This window comes from Mesoplodon bidens (assembly GCF_964165515.1).
Source record: "Mesoplodon bidens genome assembly, chromosome: 12".
NCBI classification, from domain to species: domain Eukaryota; kingdom Metazoa; phylum Chordata; class Mammalia; order Artiodactyla; family Ziphiidae; genus Mesoplodon; species Mesoplodon bidens.
Window position 1 is genome coordinate 82,226,472 of NC_138168.1, and position 26,941 is coordinate 82,253,412.

At 44.2% G+C, this 26,941-nt stretch overlaps 1 protein-coding gene across 3 annotated transcripts in view; it reads left to right on the forward strand.

Moving 5' to 3' along the window:
* The window catches only part of TIAM2 (TIAM Rac1 associated GEF 2), a 236,226-nt gene that overhangs the window by 114,760 nt on the left and 94,525 nt on the right, over positions 1 to 26,941 (forward strand). For all 3 annotated transcript variants that reach the window (XM_081251340.1, XM_081251342.1, XM_081251341.1), the window contains 5 exons: positions 7,811 to 7,921; positions 9,084 to 10,250; positions 15,866 to 16,301; positions 21,617 to 21,789; positions 25,321 to 25,545. In XM_081251340.1, the coding sequence (XP_081107466.1) occupies positions 9,090 to 10,250; positions 15,866 to 16,301; positions 21,617 to 21,789; positions 25,321 to 25,545 (1,995 nt within the window). In that variant the 5' untranslated portion in view covers positions 7,811 to 7,921; positions 9,084 to 9,089. The remainder of the gene's footprint in view (positions 1 to 7,810; positions 7,922 to 9,083; positions 10,251 to 15,865; positions 16,302 to 21,616; positions 21,790 to 25,320; positions 25,546 to 26,941) is intronic.

Here is a 26,941-nt window from a genome sequence, read left to right on the forward strand (position 1 = left end):
ACCAGGCTGTTGGCCAAATTGTGGATGAGACTTGAAGTACCCTTGGGAGAAAATGCAGAGTGGGACTCAGCATTTGATATATATATTTTTTAAGGTCAGCGATATATTTTTTTTTATAAATTTATTTTTATTTAATTAATTAACTTATTTTTGGCTGTGTTGAGTCTTCGTTGCCGCACGCGGGCTTTCTCTAGTTGCGGCGAGCTGGGGTTACTCTTCATTGCGGTGCGCAGGCTTCTCATTGCGGTGGCTTCTCTTGTTGCGGAGCACGGGCTCTAGGCACACGAGCTTCAGTAGTTGTGGCGCGTGGACTTGGTAGCTGTGGCTTTTGAGTGCAGGCTCAGTAGTTGTGGCGTATGGGCTTAGTTGCTCCACGGCTTGTGGGATCTTCCCGGACCAGGGCTCGAACCCGTGTCCCCTGCATTGGCAGGTGGATTCTTAACTACTGTGCCACCAGGGAAGTCCCAACATTTGATACTTAAAAACAAACAAAAAAAACCATTCTACTGTGTTAGAAAGAGCAGGGATGAAAATGTATGAGATGCATTTTGATAATTTTTCAAAGAAAAATAAAAAAGTTTTATCTTTACATGGATGGTTTTATTTTAGACTATGTTAGTTCTGTAATTTTTATTGAAAAGTTGATTTTTAAAAAACCCCTGAAATATTTTTAGTTTCTGTGATGGCTCAGAGGTAGCTGGGCCTCTCAACTCACTGACATTCCAGAAACATACCAGTAATATTTGTGGGACTGTTGGTCTCACCACGTCTCTCATAAACTCAATGCTGTTAAAGTTGTTGTAAACTCGCTTATTGCAAATGTTTCCTGTTCATCATTGCTCCCCCTTCCTACACAAGCTGATAAGCCCCTCTGGGGAAGGGATCAGATCATATATCACTCTTGTTTCTCTCCAGTGCCCAGCACAAGGGTGGATGTATAGGCGGGTCTGCAGAAATTCAAGTTGAGTTGGTGAGTGGAACTCTTACTTCACATCAGTTCCCAAGTTTCTGCGAACACTAAGGACATTTTCTTCTTTTGCCAACACTGCCTCCCACACTGGGCTTCGAGCTACTGATTACTGTGGACTCCTTCCCAGATGGTGTCCCAGAGTGTCCCTAGGAGACGGCTCATGTGTGGTGCTCCTGGGGACGGTGGGGAGGGCGCAAAGGTGATGGGCAGGGACCGGCAAGGTCTCCCCCAGCCTCCTCTCCCTCGTCGCTCCTTCCCCTCTCACCTCTTCCTCCTCTTCTCTCTTCCTCCTCTGTCCCTAACGTTGTCAGGGATACAGCGTTATCCCTGACACTTGTGCTCAGCCCCTGCTGCCCTTGTCCCCTTTCCTGAACAAGCTGGGGGCTTTCTCTGCTTAGTGCACTTGTTGATTCAGTCACATATGGATTCAGCAAGTGGTCCTGGAGCGCCCGTGTCTTTGATGCGCCATTTTCTATTCCTTGGAATGTCCTTTTCTTTCCTCATCTAGCAGAATCTCACACATCCTCAAGACTCAGTTCTTTGGCTGACTTCTTTATCGGGTCATGTTTAACTTTCATAGGAAGGGTCTGAATGTCCAAGGAAAGTTTCTCTTAATCTGTAGCCTGCGGAAGGGTGAGGACGTCACGTGTGGTGCCCAGAACTGCACATCAATAACGGAGAGTCCTTTTCTCTCTCGCTCTTCTTCCCTCTAGCTGAAGTGTTTGCCTTGGGCGATGAGTTTTTGGATGTTTCAAGACTCTCTAGACTTGGGTTGTCCTTGGGTCTTATTAGAATGGATGTGCCATTCTGATGAAACTGCTGCTTTCGGTTTTATACATCATTGTTTTCAAGTTCTTTTTTCAGACCATTACTCAAGGAGATATAATTTTACTTCACCACCCAGTATACAGGCAAACATACAAGCACACACAAAAATTTAATGTCATAGAACAACTTTTACCATTATTGGGATGCAATTCTCTATTCTCTATTTTATTATAGTCTCTGCTCCATTCCTATTCTGTTCTATTCCTTTGAAAATACTGGTATTAAATCATTAAATAAATTTCATGAGCCAACAATGCATCATGAACCCTTGGACAAACACTTCTGTAAGCAATGCTGCAGATGTTAAATTTTTTTTTTTTTATGAAGACAGGTGTGAGTGCTGAGACCCTGCTTGCGAGAAATTGGCTTACTAAGGTGATGAACTGTGCAAAAAGCTGGGCTATTGTCTCTGTGGAATTTATTGCTTTTCCCCTGCTGAATACCAGCCATGTTTGTCGACTGAGGTCCTGTTAGGCATCCCTTGCTGCAGATTGGTTTGTCTTTTCATCTGTTAATATGCATTTGGAAGGAATCCTGCTGAATTAAAATAGACCCAATGGGGCTCTACAATGGATGCTTAGCTTTTGAGGCCCTTAGCAGCAGCCCGCTTTGTGCCCACTTTATTTATAAGGGTTACGCTCCCTCAGCACTATTCCTATGGAGACCAGATGTTCCTTTATCCTGCCTCTTCATACAAATTGGGTTCAAGTTTTCTTATGATTAGAAATGAGCTCCTTCGAGTCCGGGTATCCGTGCATTTGGAGTGCGCTTCCTTGAGGCAAGATGGGAGAAGCAGCTTCCGGCTGTATTTACAGAGTTTGTTAGTAAGTTTGGGTCCTTGACAGAGTTTGAATGCTTTGGTTTTAGATTTTTTGGCATATTTGTTCTTGTATTTTAGTGTTTTTAATGAGACAGGCAGTAACATTTTAAGGCAGGGTTTCTCAGCCTCAACACTAAAGACGTATGGAGTCAAGTAGTTACTTATTGTGGGGACTGTCCTGTGCTTTGTAAGATGATTAGCATCTCTGAACTCTTCCTGCTCCATGCCAGTGCCCCAGCGTGACAACCAAAGATGTTTCTAGATATTGACAAACATCCCCTGGGGACCAAGAGCACCATGGCTGAGATTCTCCAGTTGTTCAGTGAATACTTAGGTTACATTTCTACACTTTCTAGCATGTAATAATACAAGTACATGGTTTGTGTCATTGTTTCTGTTGACATTTGACACATGTGTGGCAAATAAGGTAGTTTTATATGCTGTAATTATTGGGGAATTGATCAAAATCAAAATCAGTGCTAACAGTGGAACTTGGAAAGTTCCAAATTTGTATATATAAACATATGTAATAATTAATGTACTGATTAATAGTTAATAAAATGAAACAGCAGACTGTTACGAGATCTGATATCATAGTACACCAAGTTAAATTTATCACTAAAAATTAATAATAGTACTGAATATTTGTGTTTCACAGTTTTTTAGGTGGTTTCACATCTATTTCCACACTCAATTCTCTATCCATGAAGTAGGTAGGACAGATATTTTTATCCTCAAGTTGCAAATGGGGAAAAAGAGATTCAGAAAGCAGAAGTAGTTCGACCTAAAACTCACATGTTATTTAAGAGTTGGAAGCAGGTCTTAAACCCAAGTTCTGTGACACAAACCAGACAAGGATTCTGAGATTTGTCTCCTTAATGAGTGAAGCTCCCCTCAGCCTCCCACCCCTAAGTAAAGGGAACTAAGTAGATATTGTTATGATTAATGGTTAGTCCTTTTCTTATCTTTTTTTCCAGCTCTTATCACTCTCTGAAATGTTTGTCTTGTCCAATGATGAGGCTCCTCTTTCAGTATAAAAATCTTTCTAAAATTACATGAGAAGGCTTGTTGATATCTTGTTGAGCTCCCCTTAACTGCCTCGCCAAGCCTTAAGTCTGGCTTTTGTTCTGTGTCCCCACGCCTCCGTTCTGCTCGCTGTCACCAGTCAGCCCCCAGTCCTCTGCACAGCGCCATCTGGCCTGCTCGGGTTGTCTCTGATTTCCCTGTAGTTGCTCCATCTGGGCAGCCGGCACAGGCGGAGACCAAGGAGAGTTGGAGGATTTTAGTTTCCTTTGCTCTGAACTCTATATTATGTGGAAGCAGGGAATTTGCCCATCTGACACATCAGTTCAAGCCCAAGCTCAAGGCAAGTGAAAAAAAGGTAAATCTTGAATTTCCTCCTAAAAGATTCCTGCTGTGAGATTCAGTAGGTCACAGTGGCTGCTGGGATTCTGATGACATATTTGTGGAATTCCTCCACATTGCTGGACATTTCTGGGGTGGTAATTGATTGCAATTTAAAAAAGTTTAAATTAGGAGTTTGGGATTAACATATACACAGTACTATATATAAAATAGATAACAAGGACCTACTGTATAGCACAGGGAACTATACTCAATATTTTGTAATAAAGAATAAGGGAAAAGAATCTGAAAAAGAATGTATATGTGAGATAGATATATATATATATACATATAAATACATATATATATAACTGAATCATATGTATATGAATCACTTTGCTGTACACCTGAAACTAACACAAATTGTAAATCAGCTATACTTCAATTAAAAAAAAAAGGAAAAAAACTTCCATTCTTGTTTGTGACTTTAGCTTAAAAAGCTACATAGCACATTCATAAGATTGGGAATTAGAAGGGAATGTAGAAAACAAAAGACAAGGGTTGTTTTTAGGTTCAGGAGATGGTGATCAATTTTTTAAAATTCCAATATTATAATTATTCAATAAATAAAAATAATTGTAAAAAAATTATACACAGCATAGAATATTTGTGAAGTCCACACAGTCTTAGCACCCTTTCATTTATTCCTGAGTAGCGTCACTTAAATTTTCTCTGGGTCAACTGTGGGCCTTGTTGTACATTAGTGTACCTGATATGTATTACTGCAGGTTAGTGTACCCAATGTGCATGCTTTTTCCTATTGGGGGCTTTTAGCTATTTCTTTTTAAAAAATTTCACAGGAAATCTGTCATTTTGATATTGTCAGCCTGCTTTCTATCAATAAATTTTTTTTAAGTTGAATACTATAAAATTCCCTTAGTAAAAGAGTTCAGAGAGTCAGGGTTGCAGAAAACCTGACCTGTTTATTCTCTTGCTTTCAGACAAAAAATCACAGCTGAAGCATGACAGATAAATAGCAGTTCAATTTGCCAAGCTCCTCAGGGACAGATCTAAAGTTTCCCTCAGAGATTACCCTTCTCTGTCAATAAATTCCTCATAAATATTAGATAAATTCTCCTTGCTACAGTTTAAGGCTGTTTTCCTTTTGTGGGATTGATTGACTAGGGATGTTGAACAGCTGGTCAGCATCGTCCACGTGTCACATTGCATGTTGTATCCGCCTTTTGGCTTTTCTCCGGACAATACTGTGTTAATTATTGAGACATCGCCTCATGGATTAATACATCAGTCTTTGAGCCAGATCCTGTTGGGATGATTCCTGCTCTTAGTTTGTGCCCAGATCAACCTTCTAACAGGTGAAGTTGCTTTCATTCAATTCAACAGGTGTTTATTAAATGCTTCTGTGAGCCCCAAAGTTGCAGGCCTTAATGGACAGCACCTCAGAAAGGACAGGGTTCAGGGCTATGTGTTTTAAAATAGGACATGAAATTTAAAATTAAGCTATTTAACTTCAAAAGGAGTAAGACAAGTTGAGGTTACAATCTGCCGCTGGGGCATAAACTTCCAACCCTAAGCCATTCTGTGCCTTTGAACCCCTGTCTTTGTTTGTCCTTGAGCGGCTGACCCAGCGGGACCCTCTCTCAGTGGCAGCTTTATGCTGCTGGGTTGGGGGCCTTAAGCCAGTGCTGTGTGTGCTCGTCTTTGGGCACGTGATCCTGGGATCAGAAGGGCCTGACAAAGAGCCGCCCAGGAGACTTTCACTTGTGGGTCATCACCAGACCTTGGTCTTGATGAAAGTACACAAGCACAAAGGCTCATGCCCATCAGCTTATTGTGTGAGGTCTCAGACCCAGCAGCTGGGAGCTTCTCTGGCCACTTTTAGTTCCTGTGTTAAAAGAGTGTAGCTGAGAAAAGACAGACAACTCAGGTTTTGAAGTTTCAAAAGGTGGGGTTCTTGTGTTCTAGCTCCCGTGTCAGAGGTATCACGGGGGCCACTTTTTAGTGGCAGCTCAACCAGTGGTTCTTCTGCCTTTTAGATGTTTGGGAGAGGCTGCCCACGGGAAGGTGTGGTCAGTAATGTAGTAGGTACCATTTCAGACCTTGTTAGTTAGATGCCGGCCTCAGTCTTTATAAAGACTGTTAGATCTCCTGCTCATGCCTAAGTGGGAAATCTTTGACATTAAAAAATGTTTTTTTCAATTTAAAATGTGTGTGTGTGGATCGTCCCAGATAGACTTGTATCTTTGCCTCATTGGACATACTTAGGTCCCGTGCCAGTGCTTCATGAACTTTAAAAGTCACCATTGAACCCTCCAAAGAAGCTATACAAGTGGCTAATAAACCATGAAAAAAATGCTCAGCATCACTAATCATTAGGGAAATGCAAATCAAAACCACAGTAAGATATCATCTCATACTGTAGGATGGCCACTATATAAAACAAACAAATAGAAAATCACAAGTATTGGTGAAGATGTAAAGAAATTAGAAGTCTGTGAACTGTTGGTGGGAATGTAAAATGGTGCCGCTGCTATGGGAAACAGTATGGTGGCTCCTTGAAAAATGAAAACTAGAATTACTATATGATCCAGCAATTCCATTTCTGGGTATATACCCAAAGGAAGTAAAAGCAGAGTATTGAAGAGATATTTGTATACCTATGTGCATAGCAGCATTATTCACAATGGCCAAGAGGTAGAAAGAAGTCTCTAGGTATCCATTTACAGATGAATGGATAAACGAATTGTGTACACATACAATGGAATATTATTCAGCCTTAAAAAGGAAGGAAATTCTGATGTATGCTGCAACACAGATGAGCCTCGAAGACATTATGCTAAATGAAATAAGCCAGTTACAAACAACAAATCCTGTGTGATTCCACTTACATAATGTACCAAGAGCTATCAAATTCATAGAGACAGAAAATAGAATGGTTGTTACAAGGGGCTGGGGAGATGGGGGAGAGGGTGAGGTGGGGAGTTGTTTAATGTACGGAGATTTAGTTTTGCAAGATGGAAAGCATCTGGAGATGGATTGCATAATGATGTGGGCGTGCTTCGCATTACTGTCTGTACACTTGAAATTGGTTCAGATGGTAAATGTTACATGTGTTGTACCACAATTACAAATAAACTTTTTTTTTTAAGAGGAAGAAAGTCACTAGTGGCCCCTCACTGCTCTGCTCACTCTGTGGCGGAAATAAAGGCTTTGTGTCCGGCAGTGAGCACAGCCAGATGGCAGCACCCCAAGCCCCCCCTCTTTCCCTCAAAGGTGGGCTTCCTGCCTCTAGCTTTGTGCAGCGAGACCCAAGCAGGTGCTGGAGAAAACCTTTTCATCTCATCGACCGGGTCCGCCTCTCTGACATGCGTTATTTTAGCCAAGGGCTGTTTCCCTGTGACTACGTTTTGGGTTTTGTTTTTGCTGCTTCGTCAAATGGGGAACAGGGACCCGTTCTCGCCATACCAGGACGGTGCTTCTATGAGTTGTTTTCCTAGCGGTGGTGACAGATGAGCCATGACTCAGGGCAGCACTTTCACCTGCTCTCCCCTGAAACAAAGGCGTACATTTGAATGCAGACTGTGTGGAGTGAAAGGCCTTTGCAAGGTGGGGGAGAGGGGTGTGGGGAGGGGTGTGGGGAGGGGTTGGTCCTGGTTTCCTTCACATCTTCCAAACAACCCCCATGGATCAGGCAGCTCACAGACATTCCATGTATTATTTTGACAGGGATTCTGGGCACCTGTTGTTTCTTCAGGTAATTTACATGAAACCTTCGTTTCATGGGTGTAGAACGCTTGACAGAGTTTACTCCTATTTCTGTTTTTCAGGATCATTTCATGGACTCACTCCTCTCACTTGCTAACCATGCTGCCTTGCTCCCAGGACCCTGTCAAGTCGACTGACCATTAATCTCCCTCAGTGCACAAACCAGACTGCAGGTAAGTCCTGCTCATGGGAGCTGCGGTTCATGTCTAGTTGCATGACTGTGATTTAGGGGATTAGTAAAGGTTTAATTATTTGTTCCCATTATTTGCATTTTAAACTGTGTTTGATAATTGCCACCAAAGAAACGTCAGCCCTTTTGAATTTTGTGGCTGTACATTCTTAGGTACAAAAGAATTAAAATGAAAAACCTACTACATATATTTGGAGACATGAGTGGAAGTATCACCTCCAACTTGCCTCAAACAGTGATATACTGGTTAGAATAAAAAACTGAGGGTGGGGTTCGGGGGGAGGTTTGGATAAGTTTCACCTTGAATTTGGCTTAACTAATAGACTCCTTAAGCAAATTGGGGTTTTAAAGGGAATTGAAAGAATCTAACAGGTTTTTTTTTAAATACCCACATTCTAATAAGTCAGCTTCAGACTTTTTTCTGTCATCAGGTTCTAAAGTGAGAACCCTTAAAGTCTTTAGAAAAGCGCTAGAGATGTTTCATTAAAATGTTTTTCTGTCCCGAATGAGAGCTTGTATTTTCCTCCCCTTTTTTCCATCTCATTTAGTTTTTGAGAACTTCTAGTCCTTATCCTTTTTGATATCCTACTCTGTGTGGTACGAAAGCTCCAACACAGTATGGTACCCAGAGTCATGTTATTACCAATGTGGTCATTTTTCAGCAGTAATCACTTATATGAGCTCTTCCAGTAGCTTATGTATAATGAAAATATATCTGTGTGGTCTGTGTGGTCACTGAAAAATCATTATATTGGAGTGACAGAGTAAAGATATTTTCCCCTCATTTTTCTCTTCAAGAATCATTGGTTCAAAACCTCCCAATCCCAAGCCTATAGGAGGTCTCTTGTATTAAGCTGATTCCTATGCCTGTTCAGTTTCTGAATTAACATCAGACAACAGATCGTGTGCTTAAAATCACTAGCACAGGAGCGGGCAGTTACTGTTTATCTGGCTGATGACCTGCATTTTAGGAGGAGAACCAATTCTGTAAGTCACTCTTGTCCCTATGTCTCTGAGTTGTGTCAGGTTCAGAAAGAAGTTGCTTGGTTCCTTTGTCATGTGAAGAACGTATTTTTAGAAAGTTCTGTCATAGTGGAAGTTAATTTAGGTCGTGACTCTTACCGATGCTACTGTTCTTAATTTAGGTGAAAATGGGGAACTCCGAGAGTCAGTACACCCTTCAAGGATCTAAAAATCATAGCAATACTATTACTGGTGCTAAGCAAAAGCCTTGCTCCCTGAAAATCCGTGGCCTTCATGCAAAGGATGACAAGTCATTGCACGGATGGGGTCACGGAAGCAGCGGAGCCGGGTACAAGTCCAGGTCGCTGGCCCGAAGCTGCCTTTCTCACTTCAAGAGCAATCAGCCTTATGCATCCCGACCGGGTGGTCCCTCGTGTAAAGTCTCCAAAGGCAGTGCCTACTCCAAGCACAGGACAAATGCCTCGGGATCGGATTTCCAGGGCAACGATGCTGCTTTCTCCCCCGAGAACGGCTTCCACTACGTCGGGCACCCACCGGCGGATAACCACGCGGCCTCGACGGACTGCAATGGGCACCTTCTCAACTGCTACGGCAGGGACGAGAGCGTCGCGTCCACCCCTCCGGGCGAGGACCGCAAGAGCCCCAGGGTGCTTATCAAGACGCTGGGCAAGCTGGACGGGTGCCTCCGGGTGGAATTTCACAGCGGTGGCCCGCACAGCGCCGCGTCCCCGGGGGCCTCGGGCGGCCCCGTGCAGCTGCTGCGCTACTCGGCCGGCGCCCCGCCCAGCCCGCGCGCCTCCCCCGCCGCCTCCGCCGCCGCGCGTCCGCGCTCCAGCAAGGGCAGCTCGCTCAGCTCCGAGTCCTCCTGGTACGACTCGCCCTGGGGCCCGGCCGGCGAGGTCAGCGAGGCCGAGGGCTCCTTCGCGGCGCCCGGCACACCGGAGCCTGAGCACGAGCCCGGCCTCCACGCCGGCTTCCCGCCCAGGGATGCTCCAAAGCCTTTCAGCCAAAGCGCCTCCCTCTCGTCCCTCCGGGAACCCTACCCGGACGCCACCCTGGGGAGCCTGGCGCCCGCCGCCCTGCGGCTCTCCGACGACTACATGGGCACGCGCGCCAGCCTCAGCGCCCGCGTCTCCTTCGCCTCCGACATGGACGTGCCGGCCCGCGTGGGGCGCGGGGAGCCCGGGCAGTTCGCCTCCTTCACCCTTCCCTGCCGCAAGTCCAGGGCCCTGAGCGAGGAGCCCTCCAAGAAGGACACCCTGAAAGCCAGGATGCGCCGCATCAGCGACTGGACGGGAAGCCTCTCCAGAAAGAAAAGAAGACTCCAGGTGAGTCAGGCTTGGAGCGCCAGGAGAGATGCTCTTCGGTTTCCTATCTGCAAAATGGGGAAGTTAGCAGAAGCTACTGCAGAGCGTGTCCTGAGGCTTGAATGAGCGCGTGAGAGTGAAGAGTTTAGCCTAAGCCATGGCACGTCTTGTTCGCAGGTGTGTGTGTGTGTGTGTGTGTTTTCTTTCTTTCCTTTTGCTTCAGATGTGCATTTTCACTCTTAACCCTGGACTTCAGTCTCCCGGGTTCTGTCCAGTCTCGTCTCCTGGACTCTGGTATGAACCCCACAGGCCGCATCCCAAGACCTGGCCAAGCGGTTCTTAGAAAGGACAGCGTTGGAGAGACTTCCCCAGTGAACTGGTGATCTGAGTATTTTGCTAGAGCTCATTCTTAAAGCCTAAACAGAAAGGAAGAGAGAGAGATCGTCATTTTGGGATGAGTAGCCTTGCTGAGCTCGATATGACTTTGGAGAAATTAAAATTCCTGTTGTTCAGTTGGTACATCGGGAAAAAAAATGTGGGTGATCTATATGTATAATCTCACCACCTCCTCATGGGGGCAGCTAACAGTTTTGAAAACATCTTGACCTAAGTACGTGGAAGAGCAAAAGTATGATGATGTTGAGAAAATAAGAATCACGATGATGATGGTAATCCTTTTAATGGGCATATAAAGTTTGAATGGGGGAAACAAAATGACTTCGACATCAGGAAGGAAAGTAATAGTTTGCCTTCTTAGGTAACGGGATTTCTAGGTTTTCAGTTGCTTGCTCTTTGTTTGTTTGTTTTTACTTTTAATAATTTATAGAAGGGAGAAAGTGTTTTGTTTTTTTAACTCAATATAAGTCAGATTGTTAAAGGAAATTTGAATGACCAGTTTGTCTCTAGTAGAACTGCATTTAAACCATCCTAGATAGATATATACTTATAAAATTAAATAGAGCTTTAGGATAGAAAATAACTTCCCTGAGCAGATTGTTTCAGATCTATAAAATTTACCATTAGTTATTTCCTTCTTATGTATAAGGTCCACGTCCCCTGCCCCCAAATTGTACTTTGTGCCCTTTTCTCCTCCTCTACACAGAGACGAAGAATAGATGATTATTGTCCTATTACAGAACTCTTTTTTTTTTTTTGTGGTACGCAGGCCTCTCACTGTTGTGGCCTCTCCCGTTGCGGAGCACAGGCTCCGGACGCGCAGGCTTAGCGGCCATGGCTCACGGTCCCAGCCGCTCCGCGGCATGTGGGATCTTCCCGGACCGGGGCACGAACCCGTGTCCCCTGCATTAGCAGGCGGACTCTCAACCACTGCGCCACCAGGGAAGCCCCAGAACTCTTCATACCCCTGAATGTAGTCATTTGCTCCCTTCTTACTTGTTACTTCTTCATGCTAAACTGCTAAGTGCTGTAGTAGAGATTTCTTTGACCTTTTTTTCTCAGCTGCCATTTCCCAAACAACTGACAGCAGTCCAGCATAATTGGAGAGAGAACTCCTACTTTCTGGGGAGCTGCAGTCCCACACAGACAGCTTTCCCGCCTTGCTGATGCAAGTGTTGTGTTGTCGACTAGTGTTCAGCTGTCATCTGCTGTGGCCCTTAAGCCTGTTCCCCCACATCTCTTACTTGCATGTTTCTCATCTGTGCTTGTGGCCTGCCTTACACCCGGCTCTGCCGTGTCTCACTCCGTTTCCACTCAGGTCCAAAGCAGACCCTTTGCCACTGTGAACTGACCACATTCTGCCCCATGCGGGACCTCGCTGCCCAGCCACCCTGGGAAGTGACCCTCCTTCAAGTCTGTATCATCCAAAGATTTAACTGGATGATCTGTAAGCCTGTGAAGTTAAGAACAGACTGGTTACAATCAAAGAATCTGAATTTGAAAGCTAGAAAGGACTCCCCCTCATATTAAAATGAAGAAACTAATGTTCAAGGAGTTTGAAGACACACGGCTGATTAGGGGAGAAGCCAGGGCCAAAGCCACTTCTGCTAAAGCTCAAAGGTGTGCCTTTTCCACCTAGACACATAGCCAAGGTACTGTTGATAGACACTAGTCATTACTTCGGGGTTACTGAATATTAAGATAATAAACTATCTTGTATTTTTGAAAAGTGACCTATGAAGGCAGCTTTTGAGTTATGCTTGTGTCAAATTTTGATAATTTATAAAGGTGAGCAAAATGTACTTTTTTGGTAAGTATGCCACTTCCGTTGGCTATGCCTTTGCTTTTTTCTTCTTTTGTTTTGTTTGGCTGCACCATGCAGCTTCTGGGGTCTCAGTTCCCTGACCAGCGATTGAACCCGAGTCACCAGGCCACCAGGGAACTCTGGCCTTTGTTTTTCTTTTACAGTTGAACGTGAAGACAAAGTTTGGATCCTTAAAAAATGTAGTCAGTGCATAGGAGCAAAGTTTGTGACAGTATGCTATAGTAAGGACCAAATGCTTATCCTCTTACACACACAGACTTCTGTTTGCCAGCAGGGCTTAGGCTTGGAAAATCTTCCTATGATGGGTAGACATATTGGTTTTGACTTTTTAGAAAAAAGTGACGTAAAAAGAGCAGTCCTTTTTTTTTTATAGGGTTTTCAACCACTCTGGGGAGTTACAGCCTGAAAGCAGATTAATCAGTGGAAAAACTTACATAGCTGAGAAAGAATATCACACTATTCAAAGCTAGAGGGAGGGGGAGGGAACACACATGTGCTGGAGAAGAGCATGTGTTTGATGCTAGTAAACTATTCATATTAATGCAGCTTTGCTGAGACCTGTGAGGCCTTGCTCCTGCCCTGGGTAAACTTTCCATTCTGTCAGTCAGGGTGGGCTAGGTTATGCGGAGGTAACAAAAAGCCCTCAATTCTCTGAGGTTTAGCACAAGCAAAGTCTATGTCTCATTCAAGCTGTAACTCTGGTCTGCACTGTTCCCCTCTGGGACCCCGGGTCCACAGAGCAGTTACCATCTGGCACACCGCAAGCCTCTGTGGCAGAGGGAGAAAGAACCGTGTGTTGGCTTTTGAAGCTCCCACTCAGGGGTGACACATTTCACTTCTGTTTACATTTATTGGCCAAAGCAAGTCACATGGCCTTGCCTAACTCCAAGGGAGGTGGGTGGGGAGTAGGGAATGGTCCTGCCGTGTACCCTAGGGGAGGACCAGATATATTTGAGGGGTAGCAGTGACTACTACTGCAGAGTTTCTTACAGTGGAGATTCAGGACACAGAGACTCCGCCTTTCTGACCATCTTAATTTTAGGCTCTCACTGCCCTTTGAGGGCTACATAGTCACAGGGAATTTCTGCAGAGGACCAGTGGCCATTACTGTGAAAAGGACAATAGCATACGAAGAATGACATGGTAAATTTGGTACTTTTTCCTAGAGAGTGAGGAATGGTGATAAGAGTTTTCCTTTAGCTCCAAAGGAATTTAGTGACATCTCTTGAATTCCTCTCTTCTCTTTGCTATAGTGCTCTTGTCATCGTTATGTTATCCATTGTTTACGATTATCCAGTGGGGGTGGAAATGGAAATCAGACTTCTTTATGTACATGTCTAACATAGCACCTTAGTTTCACACCCATAACACAGAGATCAGGAAATCCAGCTGAGACCGTTTAGGAACTGTCCTCCCTCCCTCCTCCCTTCCTTCCTTCCTTCCTTCCTTCCTTCCTTCCTTCCTTCCTATTAGCCTGAAAATGAGTCACTAGCTATTAGGATTCTAGATAGGAAGCTTTACAAATTTATTAGAGGCCAGGAAAGTTCATGTCTGTGTATAAGAATCAGTTATGGATGCTAAAATGCAATCTTTCTCCATTTGTCATGGAGGAAAATTTGTCTTGCTTTGCTCCAGTTGAACATTTAAAAGTTAGTGCTGTGCCTTTAAGTCTCCCTCTTATGAGAAACAATGTCAGGAGCACTAACAGGTTACACTTAAGTTTGCCTCTTGATGCCTTTCTCTGGCAGGGCTCTGCTTGGTTTGAAACACCCCATTATAGCTCCAGCTGGGTACCAGAGGCAATCCCAGTGTTTTGGGGCTGTGAGTCAGAGAGTCCTATTTATAGCTGAAGTAATGTCAATACTAGCTAAATGAGAAGTATTCCTTCATCTCCTAAGAACTTTTGAAGAGCAACAAAGTGACAATTGAAAAAAAAAAAAAACCTTAAACTATGTTGAAAGTTTCCTGTCCAAGTGACTCACCACAGCTGGCTTATTTGCTCTGTTCTTGCATAAGCATCAGTGTATAAATAAATCTGATTATGGGACATAGTATAAACAGGGCGGAAGATAATATTTTCATTAGTAACAGCTATGTTTGGGGCTTAGTTGCTTGTAGCCCTTGGGTATTTAGAAGCACTTTTCTATTGATGATTTTCCTGCAAAAGATAGCAACTAATTGCGACTTGATTTCTGGATGAAGTTTCTGAAAAGAAAACCCCTCCACACAGGGGAATATTCAAAATAAGGTCTTTAGTCAATGGTCCTTGATCCTGTTTTCCCTCCTTTTTATTTTAATGGAGAAGGAAAACCCACTAGCCTCTGAGTAGATGAGTATTAGAGTCTCTCTGCAGAGTTACCTTAATTTAAACTGTAAGTTTGGAATGTCAGTGTCTTTTAAGTCATAAATTAGCTCACTTTCTGCTGAAAAATTTCCTTACTGCTGTTGACCAATGAATGGCCTCTATGCAAGTTATTCTTCTTGAATGTCTAGACTTCTGATCTAGACATTAGAGGAAACCTTTGTGTTTTCATCTCTGTACATGGCCAATTCACTGTTCAGTGCATGTTGTCTTAAGGGGAGCAGCGGTTATTAGAATAAATATTAATTTTATTTAGAACTGCCTGTGTCTGAGTTTGTGGCAGAATAAATATTAAAGAGTCATGCTTTGGTATTCCCAGTGCTTAAAATAAAATAGGTGTTCAAATTAAACAATGTGAATGAATTAATAGTACATTCCTTTCATGAAAGAATTCCCCAAGTAAAAAATATTTGTTACGAAGTAAAAGCTACAGTTGCTAACCACTACCCTTTGTGGATAAGGCACCCCAGGTGCATGGTTTTCACTATCCAAAGAGGGAAAATATGATGCTAGAGATCTCAATGTCTAGACCTTGGGAGGGGGTGAGAAGCTGAGACTGCTCAGTGTGGGGAGGGGAAGAAAAGTTTGTATAAACCACGCCCTCCTTGAGCCTGGAACTAGTGCTCATCTAATTTAGCTTAAAAATGATCCAGAAGAAAAACAAGACTGCAAGAACATGAATTCTTTCCCGGAAGATAGTGATTCACAATTAGCAAAGAAGTATCAGTCCAGAAATCTTCGCTAGTGTGTTTTGAATATACTAGTTCATTTTTTGATGCTAACTGTGGTTTGGATTTAGGATAGTCAGGGTTATTTGGTTTACATTTTTTAAGCATTGATTCCACAGGCTATACGTTGGGTTGAGCAATACTGTTTCTATAATTCTTTCTGATTTGCAGACTTGATGGATAAAGATGCATTAAAAAAAAAAAAGAATCTTGCTTTGCGGCAGTGGTATTAGCAAACCACACTGTTAACACATATGCCGCATTGGGGAAGGGGTGCTTTGGTCATATGTAACCTCTGATGGGTGGTCATCTGTGTTGCCCACAGGAGCCGAGATCCAAGGAGGGCAGTGACTACTTTGACAGTCGCTCGGATGGGCTGAACGTGGACGTGCAGGGGCCCTCCCAGGCATCTGCATCCCTGTGGTCCGGGGGCTCGGCTCAGATCCTGTGCCACAGAAGCGAATCCGCTCACGCGATTGGCAGCGATCCCCTCCAACAGAACATTTACGAGAATTTCATGCGAGAGCTGGAAATGAGCAGGACCAACACGGAGAACCTCGAAACGTCCACAGAGACCGCCGAATCCAGCAGCGATTCGCTCAGCTCCTTGGAGCAACTGGACCTGCTCTTTGAGAAGGAACAGGGGGTGGTGCGCAAAGCCGGGTGGCTCTTCTTCAAAGCCCTCGTCACTCTGCAGAAGGAAAGGAAGCTGGAGCTGGTGGCTCGGAGGAAATGGAAGCAGTACTGGGTGACACTTAAAGGTAAGTGATCGTCACCACCCAGAGAGTCCCAGGGGTCCTTTCCTCCGCTGTCCTCTTTCCTAGGAAGTGTCAGTGAGTGCAGTGTTGACCTGAGTTCACGTGAAGGCATCTGTTCCAGAATCTACCAGCCTGCTTTCCTACAAATACCTTCTCACACCTGTATAATATGCCTCACTTAACATTCGTATACATTATTCATTCTCATAAGTAATGATTGAATTTAATAACTATTGCTCATTATAGGTATTTCTGTACCATTCTTTAATACTTTTCCTGCATCTGGGGGGTGGGAGGGGAGCCCCAAATAAGTTACCAAACGTTAGTTTAGTTATTTGGAATATAGATCATGAATTTCTGTGCACGTTCAAAACTCCAAAGAGGTATCCTTCCCAGCTTGTACAACTAAGAATTTCATCTGCTTTATTTGATTTGTGTCACCTCGCCTTTATGAACTGAGAGTCTAATTGTCGTCACCAACAAATGCTTTTATTTTTTCTTTTCTTGATGCAGAGGAAATAGGAGAAAGCATTTGCTTTGTTAAGATGATAAAGTTTTCTCACAAGCATTGCCATTTAAAAATTATAATCACCTTGCTCATTGTGGATGAATAGATTATTTGAAGTGATCTAAGGCTCTGAGTCAGGATCATGCTGATTTATACAGATGTGGACACAGAGCAGTCCCACAGCCTCTGGCATTTCTTCACAGCTGTTGTGTGACTCTTTGTCGGCGGAACCTGGTGTGGTGTGCAAAGTCAAACCTCATTAGCGGCCACCACCCTTCCCTGTCATGAGAGAAGGCAGAAACAGAAATCACATCTGCACACAGCGAGTGTGAAAGGCCCGGAGCTGTCTGTGGCGCTCCCCATATTTAGAAATTGTGAGCCTTGGGGAGCTGGCATCGATTCATAATTACCCAGAAGCCCCTCTGGGAAAGGTGCACCCGCAAAGGCATCTCATCTCCTTTCCCTAGCAAACTGGAGGGTTTATAAAACCCAAGACCTGGCATCCCACATGGATGCAGTCCTCTTTTCCAACCTCTGGATTTGGATCCTTGTGATACCTTGTGGCTGAGGAAGGCAAAGAGCTTACCCAGTTTGGGTGTACTGGAGAGGCGGGGTTTTCTACTGGATGACGGAAGAGATTTGGAAGGTTGGAATTATGGGTCAAATCCAGCAAGATAACATTTTGAAGGGATAAGTGATGCTTTAAGTTTTAATAATCAAAGAGCTACCCAAGTACAGGATAGGAGGTATAGCCGCAAAGTATTACAAGTGAAAAAGATTTGAGGGTTCGATTTGCAGGCCATTCACAATGGGTTTCCACTGTGATGAGGCTAAAATGAAAGTAGATACGATTTAAAGAGCACACACGTTGTTGGCTACATCATTAGAGATGTCATGTTGTCTGCAGCTCCATCATTCCCCCCTGCCTCTGCCCTGGTCAGAGTTGGCCGTTTCTCTCCTTAGGGGCAGGATATTGCAGGAGACTTGTTCATCAACGAGCCAGTGGGTCTTGTAAAAGTTCCAGCTGAAGAGGGGAGTGAAAAATGTCCCCTCAGGGGAATGAGCGTCTGGAATTGTTTGTGACTCAAAGCGTGAAGCTGCATCCCATTCGTGCGGTATTTAGAGTGGGTGCACTGTGTTCTAGAATGTGTCATGCATAGGATGTGTCAGTCTGGTAAAAGAGACACTGAATTTATTCTGGTTCATCTGAGGTTGGGATAGGACTAATAAATGGAAAAGAAGCTGATTGTGAATTAATGTAAAAAATACAACAGAAAAAAACCAAACAAACCCACTGCCTTCCTGAGTTCCCTGCTACTGGAGACATTTGTGCAACGCCAGAGTGTTGGAGGCTTCCTGGGGGAAGTTCAGGCAGGGATCACTTAAGTTTGGAAGAGGGTGTCTCCAGGACCCTGTCTTCCATCCTGGCAGCTTCCCCGGCGAACTTCTGGTTGCTGACTTCGGGGGCAGGGATGGTCCTGACTTGTCTCTGACGATTGCAAGATCCACAGTCCTTCCTGAGCCCTTGCCGGTTAAACACTTGAAGACCCGTGGATAAAGGGTGCTTTGTAGGGGTAAATGTTATAAAGCACACATCCCTTTGTTTCCTTTGCAGCCAAGGAAAGGCATGGGATAGAGATGTTTTTTTTGCCAGCATAACCTTTTCCATATGGTTTTCTACACCTCTTTCCTCTGGGAATTCAATATATTGAATTCAACTTTCTTGGCTTAGAATCCAAGTTGTAATATTTGGACTTAACTATCTCATTTAATCATAGTTAAAAACATATATGTGTATATATATACACACATGTACATTTAAGCAGAACTTTTAAATTATCCTTGGAGTCTCTATGTAACTAAAGTAGAAACAGTGTTATTCAGAGAGAGCGGCTATCAGCCAACCATCTGGTTGCCCACCTACGTCGAATGTATAGGTATGCTAAGGGCGCGAATGTTTTTTAGGGTTCGGAGGATGTAATAAATTTTTAACAAGGGTAATTCCGCTTTCCATCTGTCTTTTCCAATGAGTGGATTTTCGTGCGGTTCACAGGGAACTTCCTGGGCAGAATAGTTGGCAAGGGGGTTAAAGCTGTCCCTCAAAACACACAGTACATAACCGAGGTCAGGAGGGGGGTTCATAAAGGAAGTTTAGGATGCTGGTCATTGTGCCTGTGACAGGGAGGACAGATGAGTGTGGGTTGAGAAGGTGGATTTGAAGGGAGACCGAGACTAATTTCTCTCCTTTCCCTGGTGATATTTCTAGTAATACAGTCTCTTCTCTTCTTGTGCTTCCAGTGCTGTTCTGATCTGTTTTCTCTTTTTGCTTCCACTGACCACTGCCCAGGCTGACACCAGCTCCTGGGGGGGTGGACAGGGCAGGGCTGACGGCCACAGCATTGGGGGGTGGGGTGGGCCCGGGAGGCTCTGCTGACGTCGGCGCGCAGCCCCTTTCCATCAGCCTCATCGCCCCCGCGTCAGAGATGCAGATTAAGTAAAACTCGATGTAATAGACTTACGACTGGTTTCCTGTTCCTTAAATTCGATGGCAACAAAATTCTGCAAATTGTTTGACATACTGGCCTGGTTCTAAAGCGAAATGCCCTGTTTTGGTTTCACGCTTCCCCGGGAGAGCTGCGTTCTGTCAGGGTGGGGCGTAGGGGGACGTTAGGGTTGGCAGCGTTCTGGCATCTGCCCAAGATTGTGTTCATTTCCTCTGGATGCCGCGATTCAAACCACCGCCCCTGGGAGCTCAGTGTTAGGGGCGCTGGGAAGTGAACATGAACCCTTTGGAAAGAATTGGGAGTTGGGTGGAGCTGGTGTTGCTCTGTTGTCCTCGGGTCCCATGGTCATGGGATGTCGCACAGGCTTTTCCTGATGGAAAGACTTGGGGATTGTTTCTAAGTCCGTTAGTGGCTGGAAGAAAAGACAGGCTCAGACCTGCCGCAGTAGCTCTGGCCATAAACCTCTTCCTCCTCTCCCTTGTTCTAAGAGGCTCTCACAGCTTCTGTGTTTGGGTGAGTTTTGATTGTGGGAGGAGAGATCGCTCAGTGCTTCTTGAGATCAGAAAGTAGCTTGGAGGGAGAAAGTGCTGTCTTGAGCTAGGGTCCTGCATTTTTTTTCTCCTGGCTTCTGTGCTACGCTGGGCTCCATTATATAAACTTGTTCATCCAAATTAAGATCTGTTTTCAAGGGAAGACGTGCAACTGGTAAGAGTGAGATAGTTTTCAAAACATGTAAACTTTTATGAATGAAGACTCATAATGTAGCAGGGTAAAGCAGCCATGAAGTGGACCCCATGCATTTACAATGCAGGGGAAAGCAGGCTACTGCTTCATTAACTGTCAGTGTGGAAAGTATTGGGTTGGCCAAAAGGTTCATTTAGGTTTTTCCATAACATCTTATGGGAAAACTGGAATGAACTTTTTGGCCAGCCCAATATTTTCAAAGCAAGGGATGGTGCCCATATCATGATGGTACCATATAATTCATCAGCACATGAGAAGTGCTCAGAAATGTTGATTGGTTGAAGGTTTTAAGGGATATTCAACAAGTAAACATACTTGTGAGCATTTTAGAATTTGCTTAAAAATTACGTCTCACGGGCTCCCCGGGTGGCACAGTGGTTGAGAGTCCACCTGCCGATGCTGGGGACACGGGTTCGTGCCCCGGTCCGGGAAGATCCCACGTGCCGCAGAGCGGCTGGGCCCGTGAGCCATGGCCACTGAGCCTGCGCATCCGGAGCCTGTGCTCCGCAATGGGAGAGGCCATAACAGTGAGAGGCCCGCGTACCACAAAAAAAAAAAAAAAAAAAAAAAAAAAAAAAATTACGTCTCATTAGAAAGCATTCCTAGCAAATGATCAAAACAGATCCCTAGTAACTTCTGCCTAGAATATCTTATTAGCTTATTAGGGGAAAGCTATGTACCTGAAAGCATATGTAGTGGCACTTTAGGGTAACGTTTTAAAATACAGGGACATGTAGCTTCATTTTCCTCTCAGTCTAAATTAGCAAGATGGTAGTAATATTTCCTATCACTGTGAGATAAGAGAATATATTAAAATTAAGTTATTCTGTGTGGCATTTGGAGAATAAACTGGGTACTTTGTCACAAATGGCAAAGTGCCCCAGGTGAACTCAGTTTCTTGTGACCCCACATTTTAAGTGTAGAAGTTCGCTTAGTTAATGAATACGGGGTTTTCTTCTGTCTCCTGCATTTAGATCTCCTAAGAAGTGTGGTGCTGTGGTTATGAAGGAGGGCTCTGTGGCCAGGGTGCCTGGGTTCAGATCCTGTTCCACTGCAGTCCAGCTATGGGACCTGCAATGTGGTGTAAACTCTCAGGCTTTCCATCTGTAAAATGGGACTAATAACTGCGCCTGCCTTCTAAGGCTGCTTTGGGCACCAAATAAGCCAGAGCATGTGAAATACTTAGAAGAATTCCTGACACAGAGTAAGCAACAATAAATGCTTGGTATTGTTATTACCATTATTACCTTTACAAGAAACATCTCATTTTCATCTGGGTTGATGCTAACACAACTAGGCATAATTTAGATACCAAAATTTCCGTTAGTGGTAAACAGTCTCATTCAGTCATTTTCTTTTTTCTTTTCTTTTCTCTTCTTTCTGTCTCTCTTTCTTTTCCTCCCTCCTTCCCTTCCCCTTCCTTCCTTCCTTCCTTCCTTCCTTCCTTCCTTCCTTCCTTCCTTCCTTCCTTCCTTCCGTCTGTCCGTATCCTTTACTTCTCATTCCTTTCCTAGATAGATCCTCGGGACATGTGATAAGGACCGTGCTTCTCTCTTTCACAGGATGCACCCTGCTGTTTTATGAGACCTACGGGAAGAATTCCATGGATCAGAGTAGTGCCCCTCGGTGTGCCCTGTTTGCAGAAGACAGCATAGTGCAGGCCGTCCCAGAACATCCTAAGAAGGAAAATGTCTTCTGCCTCAGCAACTCCTTTGGAGATGTCTACCTTTTCCAGGTACTGCCGAGCTTTCTTTTTTTACTTTTTATTATTATCTATTTTATACATATCAGTGTATCCATGTCGATCCCAATCTCCCAGTTCATTCCCCACCACCACCCCTCCCACCACTTTCCCCCCTTAGTGTCCATACGTTCGTTCTCTACATCTGTGTCTCTATTTCTGCCTTGCAAACCGGTTCATCTGTACCATTTTCCTAGATTCCACATATATACGTTAATATACAGTATTTGTTTCTCTTTTTTCTTTTTTAAATAAATTTATTTATTTTTGGCTGCATTGGGTCTTCATTGCTGCACGTGGGCTTTCTCTAGTTGTGGCGAGCGGGGGCTACTCTTCATTGTGGTGCATGGGCTTCTCATTGCGGTGGCTTCTCTTGTTGCAGAGCATGGGCTCTAGGCACGCGGGCTTTGGTAGTTTTGGCTCACAGGCTCTAGAGCACAGGCTCAGTAGTTGTGGCGCACGGGCTTAGTTGCTCCGCGGCATGTGGGATCTTCTCGGACCAGGGCTTGAACCCATGTCCCCTGCATTGGCAGGTGGATTCTTAACCACTGCGCCACCAGGGAAGTCCTGTTTTTCTGTTTCTGACTTACTTTACTGTGTATGACAGTCTGTAGATCCAACCACGTCTCTACAAATGACCCAGTTTCGTTCCTTTTTATGGCTGAGTAATATTCCATTGTATATATGTACCACACCTCTTTATCGATTCATCTGTCGATGGGTATTTAGGTTTCTTCCATGACCTGACTATTGTAAATAGTCCTGCAGTGAACATTGGGGTGCATGTGTCTTTTTGAATTATGGTTTTCTCTGGGTGTATGCCCAATAGTGGGATTGCTGGGTCATATGGTAATTCTATTTTTAGTTTTCTTAAGGAACCTCCATACTGTTCTCCATAGTGGCTGTATCTATTTACATTCCCACCAACAGTGCAAGAGGGTTCCCTTTTCTCCACACCCTCTCCAGCATTTGTTGTTCGTGGATTTTCTGATGATGCCCATCTGCTGAGCTTTCTAAATGGAGGGTGGAGGCGATAGCTTGTGTCCTGCTAGGATGAGAAGGACCAGAATTAAGAGGCACAACTTAGCAATTTGAAATAGACTAAAAGCTGTCAGACTTTGGATTAAGGTTTAAGCAAGAAAATTGGCCTCCGCTGACTGCCAGGTGCCGCAGGGTCGTTGCAAATGCAGCCATTCATCCAGCAAACACTTCTTGGATGCCTGCCCATGAAATGCCAGGCTGTAGCCCCTGGGCTGCTCTTCAGGATACAAAGAGAGAAAAATTACTATCCTGTTCTGGCCTAGTCTGTGATCTAGTGAGTACAAGATCCAAAGTTTCCAGAGTGGAAGTTTTTAAGTGAAAACCCAGAGAAAATGGACAGTAGAGGCTTAAGTTCTTCCCAAAATCCCAGTGGCAGTGAAGATGCTTTTCAGGAAAACCCTCATTGACAAATACTGTAGGGTCTCATTACCCTGTGGAAGTGGTCTTAGGACGTTAAGGTTCAGGTTATCTACTGTTATGATTCTTAGAATCTTTCTAGCAAAGGAGGGTCAGGCTGAGGTGTGGATCCTGGTGTTCTCGCTGAGTCTGCACATCATCTTGCAACACTTACTGAACTTCTCTGAGCTTCAGACCATTCAACCCGTAGGATAATAATAGCTTCTAGGATTGTTTTAAGGGTAAACAATATGATATGCATGTGTTCAGTGCTAAAGAAATTCTAAGTATTATGACTATTGTTATTATGAATTAACTCCAGAGAAATGGGGGTGAGAGCCAGGAAGTGAAGTGTGCTTCTGAAATGCCTCCGAATCCAAACCCAGTACTGGGTGTAGACACAACATGAGCTATAGATTCTATGTGGCTGGAAGCTTCATGGAAAACCTCCTAGGTCCTCGATTCAGGTCTCTGATAAGCTTGGTCCTGGCTGCCCCCAGGGCCCCTTTAGAGCAATATAGTTGTTTTGGACCCCTTTGATTCTAGATTCTTTGGAATCTAGAATTCTCTGAAGTGTTTTGGGCAATAGGATTTCCCAGCACTAACCTGGTAAACGCCCTGGGCCCCTAGCCTTATTGCTGTCCTCAACCTGACCTGACTGAAAAGAGTCAGGGCCTAAGGTTTGATTTTCCTTCTTTTAACAGAAAGGTTTGCTTGAACTTTCTGTGGTGCTTTAAAGCAAAGTAACAAACTGGTGTTCATATGAATTGTAGGAAAGGTAAATACACTGGATTAAATCTGCATGGACTTAGGGGGAGGTATGAAATGAATATTTTATTTTGTGATTCAGGAAAAATATCCTTAGTTTTAAAGAAATTTTCCCAGTAGTTCCCACTGTACGATCCCACAGGTCACTGGAGGATTAACCTCGTGGTGTGAACGTGTGTGGTTATTTCTGGGCATCAGGGGAAACTGAACGTGTGTTTCAGCCTGCTTAGAATCATACATCTTTGCCCATTCTGCTTTGTTCAGACTTTCTTTACTGTTTTTTTTTTTTTTTTTTTTGCGGTATGCGGGCCTCTCGCTGTTGTGGCCTCTCCCTGTTGTGGCCTCTCCCATTGCTCTGGACGCGCAGGTTCAGCGGCCATGGCTCATGGGCCCAGCCGCTTTGTGGCATGTGGTATCTTCCCGGACCAGGGCACGAACCCACGTCCCCTGTGTTCGCAGGCGGACTCTCAACCACTGCGCCACCAGGGAAGCCCTCTTTACTGTTTTTAAAATAAAATATTCTTATATGAAAATACTATATGGTCATTGTGTCTGAAGGTACTGAAGGGTAGAAAAAGAAAACCACTCTCCACATTGCCAATATTCACAGACGACTATTTTAAAATTATTGTGTCCTCCCCGAAATGTTCTTTTATTGTTATTTTTCATAATTGAGTCCATACCGTAGATGAAATTTCATATCCAGGCTTCACAGTGTAACCATTTAGTCCTAATATTTTCTCATCCTATTAAAATTATGACGATAAAGTGCTTTTTAGAGAGCAGCATGATGTACACTGCGTGGATAAACCCTGGTTTTCTTATTACTCCCCTATTGCTGGTGTACAGCTTGATTCTATCAGTAGTTTGTCTTCCCGTTCTATCTGGGGCCATGTGTCACCCTCGATGTTCTCACAGGCCCTCTGGAGTAAAGGAAGCCTGTGGACCTGTGGTGAGTGTGTGTTTTTAAAATTAAACAGTTTTGGGCTTCCCTGGTGGTGCAGTGGTTGAGAGTCCGCCTGCCGAGGCAGGGGACACGGGTTCGTGCCCCAGTCCGGGAGGATCCCACATGCCACGGAGTGGCTGGGCCCGTGAGCCATGGCCGCTGAGCCTGCGCGTCTGGAGCCTGTGCTCCGCAACGGGAGAGGCCACAACAGTGAGAGGCCCGCGTACCGTAAAAAAAAAAAAACAAATAAAACAAACAGTTTTTATGAAGTGAAGGTACTTTGGGGTTTTACATATTCAAGCCCAGCCTGCCACTTTAGAGAACACTTTTGTGGTGAAACAATTCCAAATTGCTTTTTTCCCCCCTGTGTTTAGGCCACCAGCCAGACAGATCTGGAGAACTGGGTCACTGCCATCCACTCGGCCTGCGCATCCCTTTTCGCAAAGAAGCACGGCAAAGAGGACACAGTTCGGCTGCTGAAGAACCAGACCAGAAACCTCGTTCAGAAGATAGATATGGATAGCAAGATGAAGAAGATGGCAGAGTTACAGCTGTCCGTGGTGAGCGACCCAAAGAACAGGAAAGCCATAGAAAACCAGGTACAGGTTATTTACAAGTGTTTCCTCCCATGGCTCATGTCACTCGGGGCAGACTCAGATGGGGGAACTGGTTCCTACACCTCTACAGGGAGTAGTTTCTGTGGCTTTTTGGCTCAAGTACTTAATGGCTGCAGTTTTGTCATATGAGGGATGTGATGTGCTTTGCAACCTTGGGTGGCTGTATATGGACACTGGAACATTTTGTGACCAAATCTTGTTCCCTCGTGTTGAGTAGCTCCTGGCCTGGATGATTCTCTCATATATTGGCACTTTGGGAACAAAATTTATATGGTAAAACTATTGGAAGATTAGACACATGCGATTCTAATACAGAAGATGGCTGAGAAAGAGTAGTTTGGTATAATACAGCTTTTCCTGTGTCTGTGGATTAGAAAAAAACCACTAATTTTTTGGTTTGTTTTTTCTGTTTATAACAGATAAGGTGCTAAGGAAGATACTTTCTTTGGCCTGTCTCCACATTCACATAATTAAACAGCTACTTTCTATGCTGTTTGCATTTTAGAGGAGAGGGAGAAGCTTAGTTTCTATTTTCCTTTACTCAGACAGCCTGAGCACTTACACAAGTGTCGGTGAAATTTCTAGCACCCCTCTCTTCATTCAGTTTCCCTGGGAAACACACTGAGGTAGAGATTTGCATGTGAGGAGTTTTATTAGGACCGTTCTCAGGAGTAAGGGAGTGAGGGAGCATGATTAAGGAGGGACTCGTTGAATTGTGTTGAGCTGATCCTACAGGGGGCTTGGGAGCTGGGGTGGCCATTCAGAATTGCTTGCTTCCAGTGAGGCATGCCGTGTCATGCCATGTCTACTGGTCAAAGCAGCTGCCTTCAGAAGAGGTGGGTTCCCATTCTTGCACCATGAACAGCTAAGGGAAAGGATGCCTCTGTCTTGAAAGAGAGGTCTGGTGGTGCACAACAGTATCCACTACAGTCCCTTCAAAATCAGTGTCAGATGATTTGGGAACTTGAAGAGGGATAGGGCAAAGATGGGTTGGTGTGTTCCTGAATTTTTCATTCTTTTTACTTTGTAAATTATTATAGAGAGACCAGGTTCTTTAAAAAAAATTCCATGGCAATACAACAATTTGGACACCCCATCAGAAAAGAATTTTCCATATAGCGTTTGACTTAAATCACAAATCAAACAGTACATTATCAATCTTCTATTTGTGTTTGAATATTTAACCTTGCTTAGAATTTTTTTTCTGCCTGCATATATATGAAGAACTTAGAATGTGTAGAAAGAAATTTCTGGCTGTAAATAAGAAACTGATGAAAGGCATGCATTCAAGTGATATATTTGTGTTACACTAAGAATTTGGGATTTATCAATTGGCAGTAGCAAAATAACCAAGTAATTCCCATCTCTTGCCCCTTCA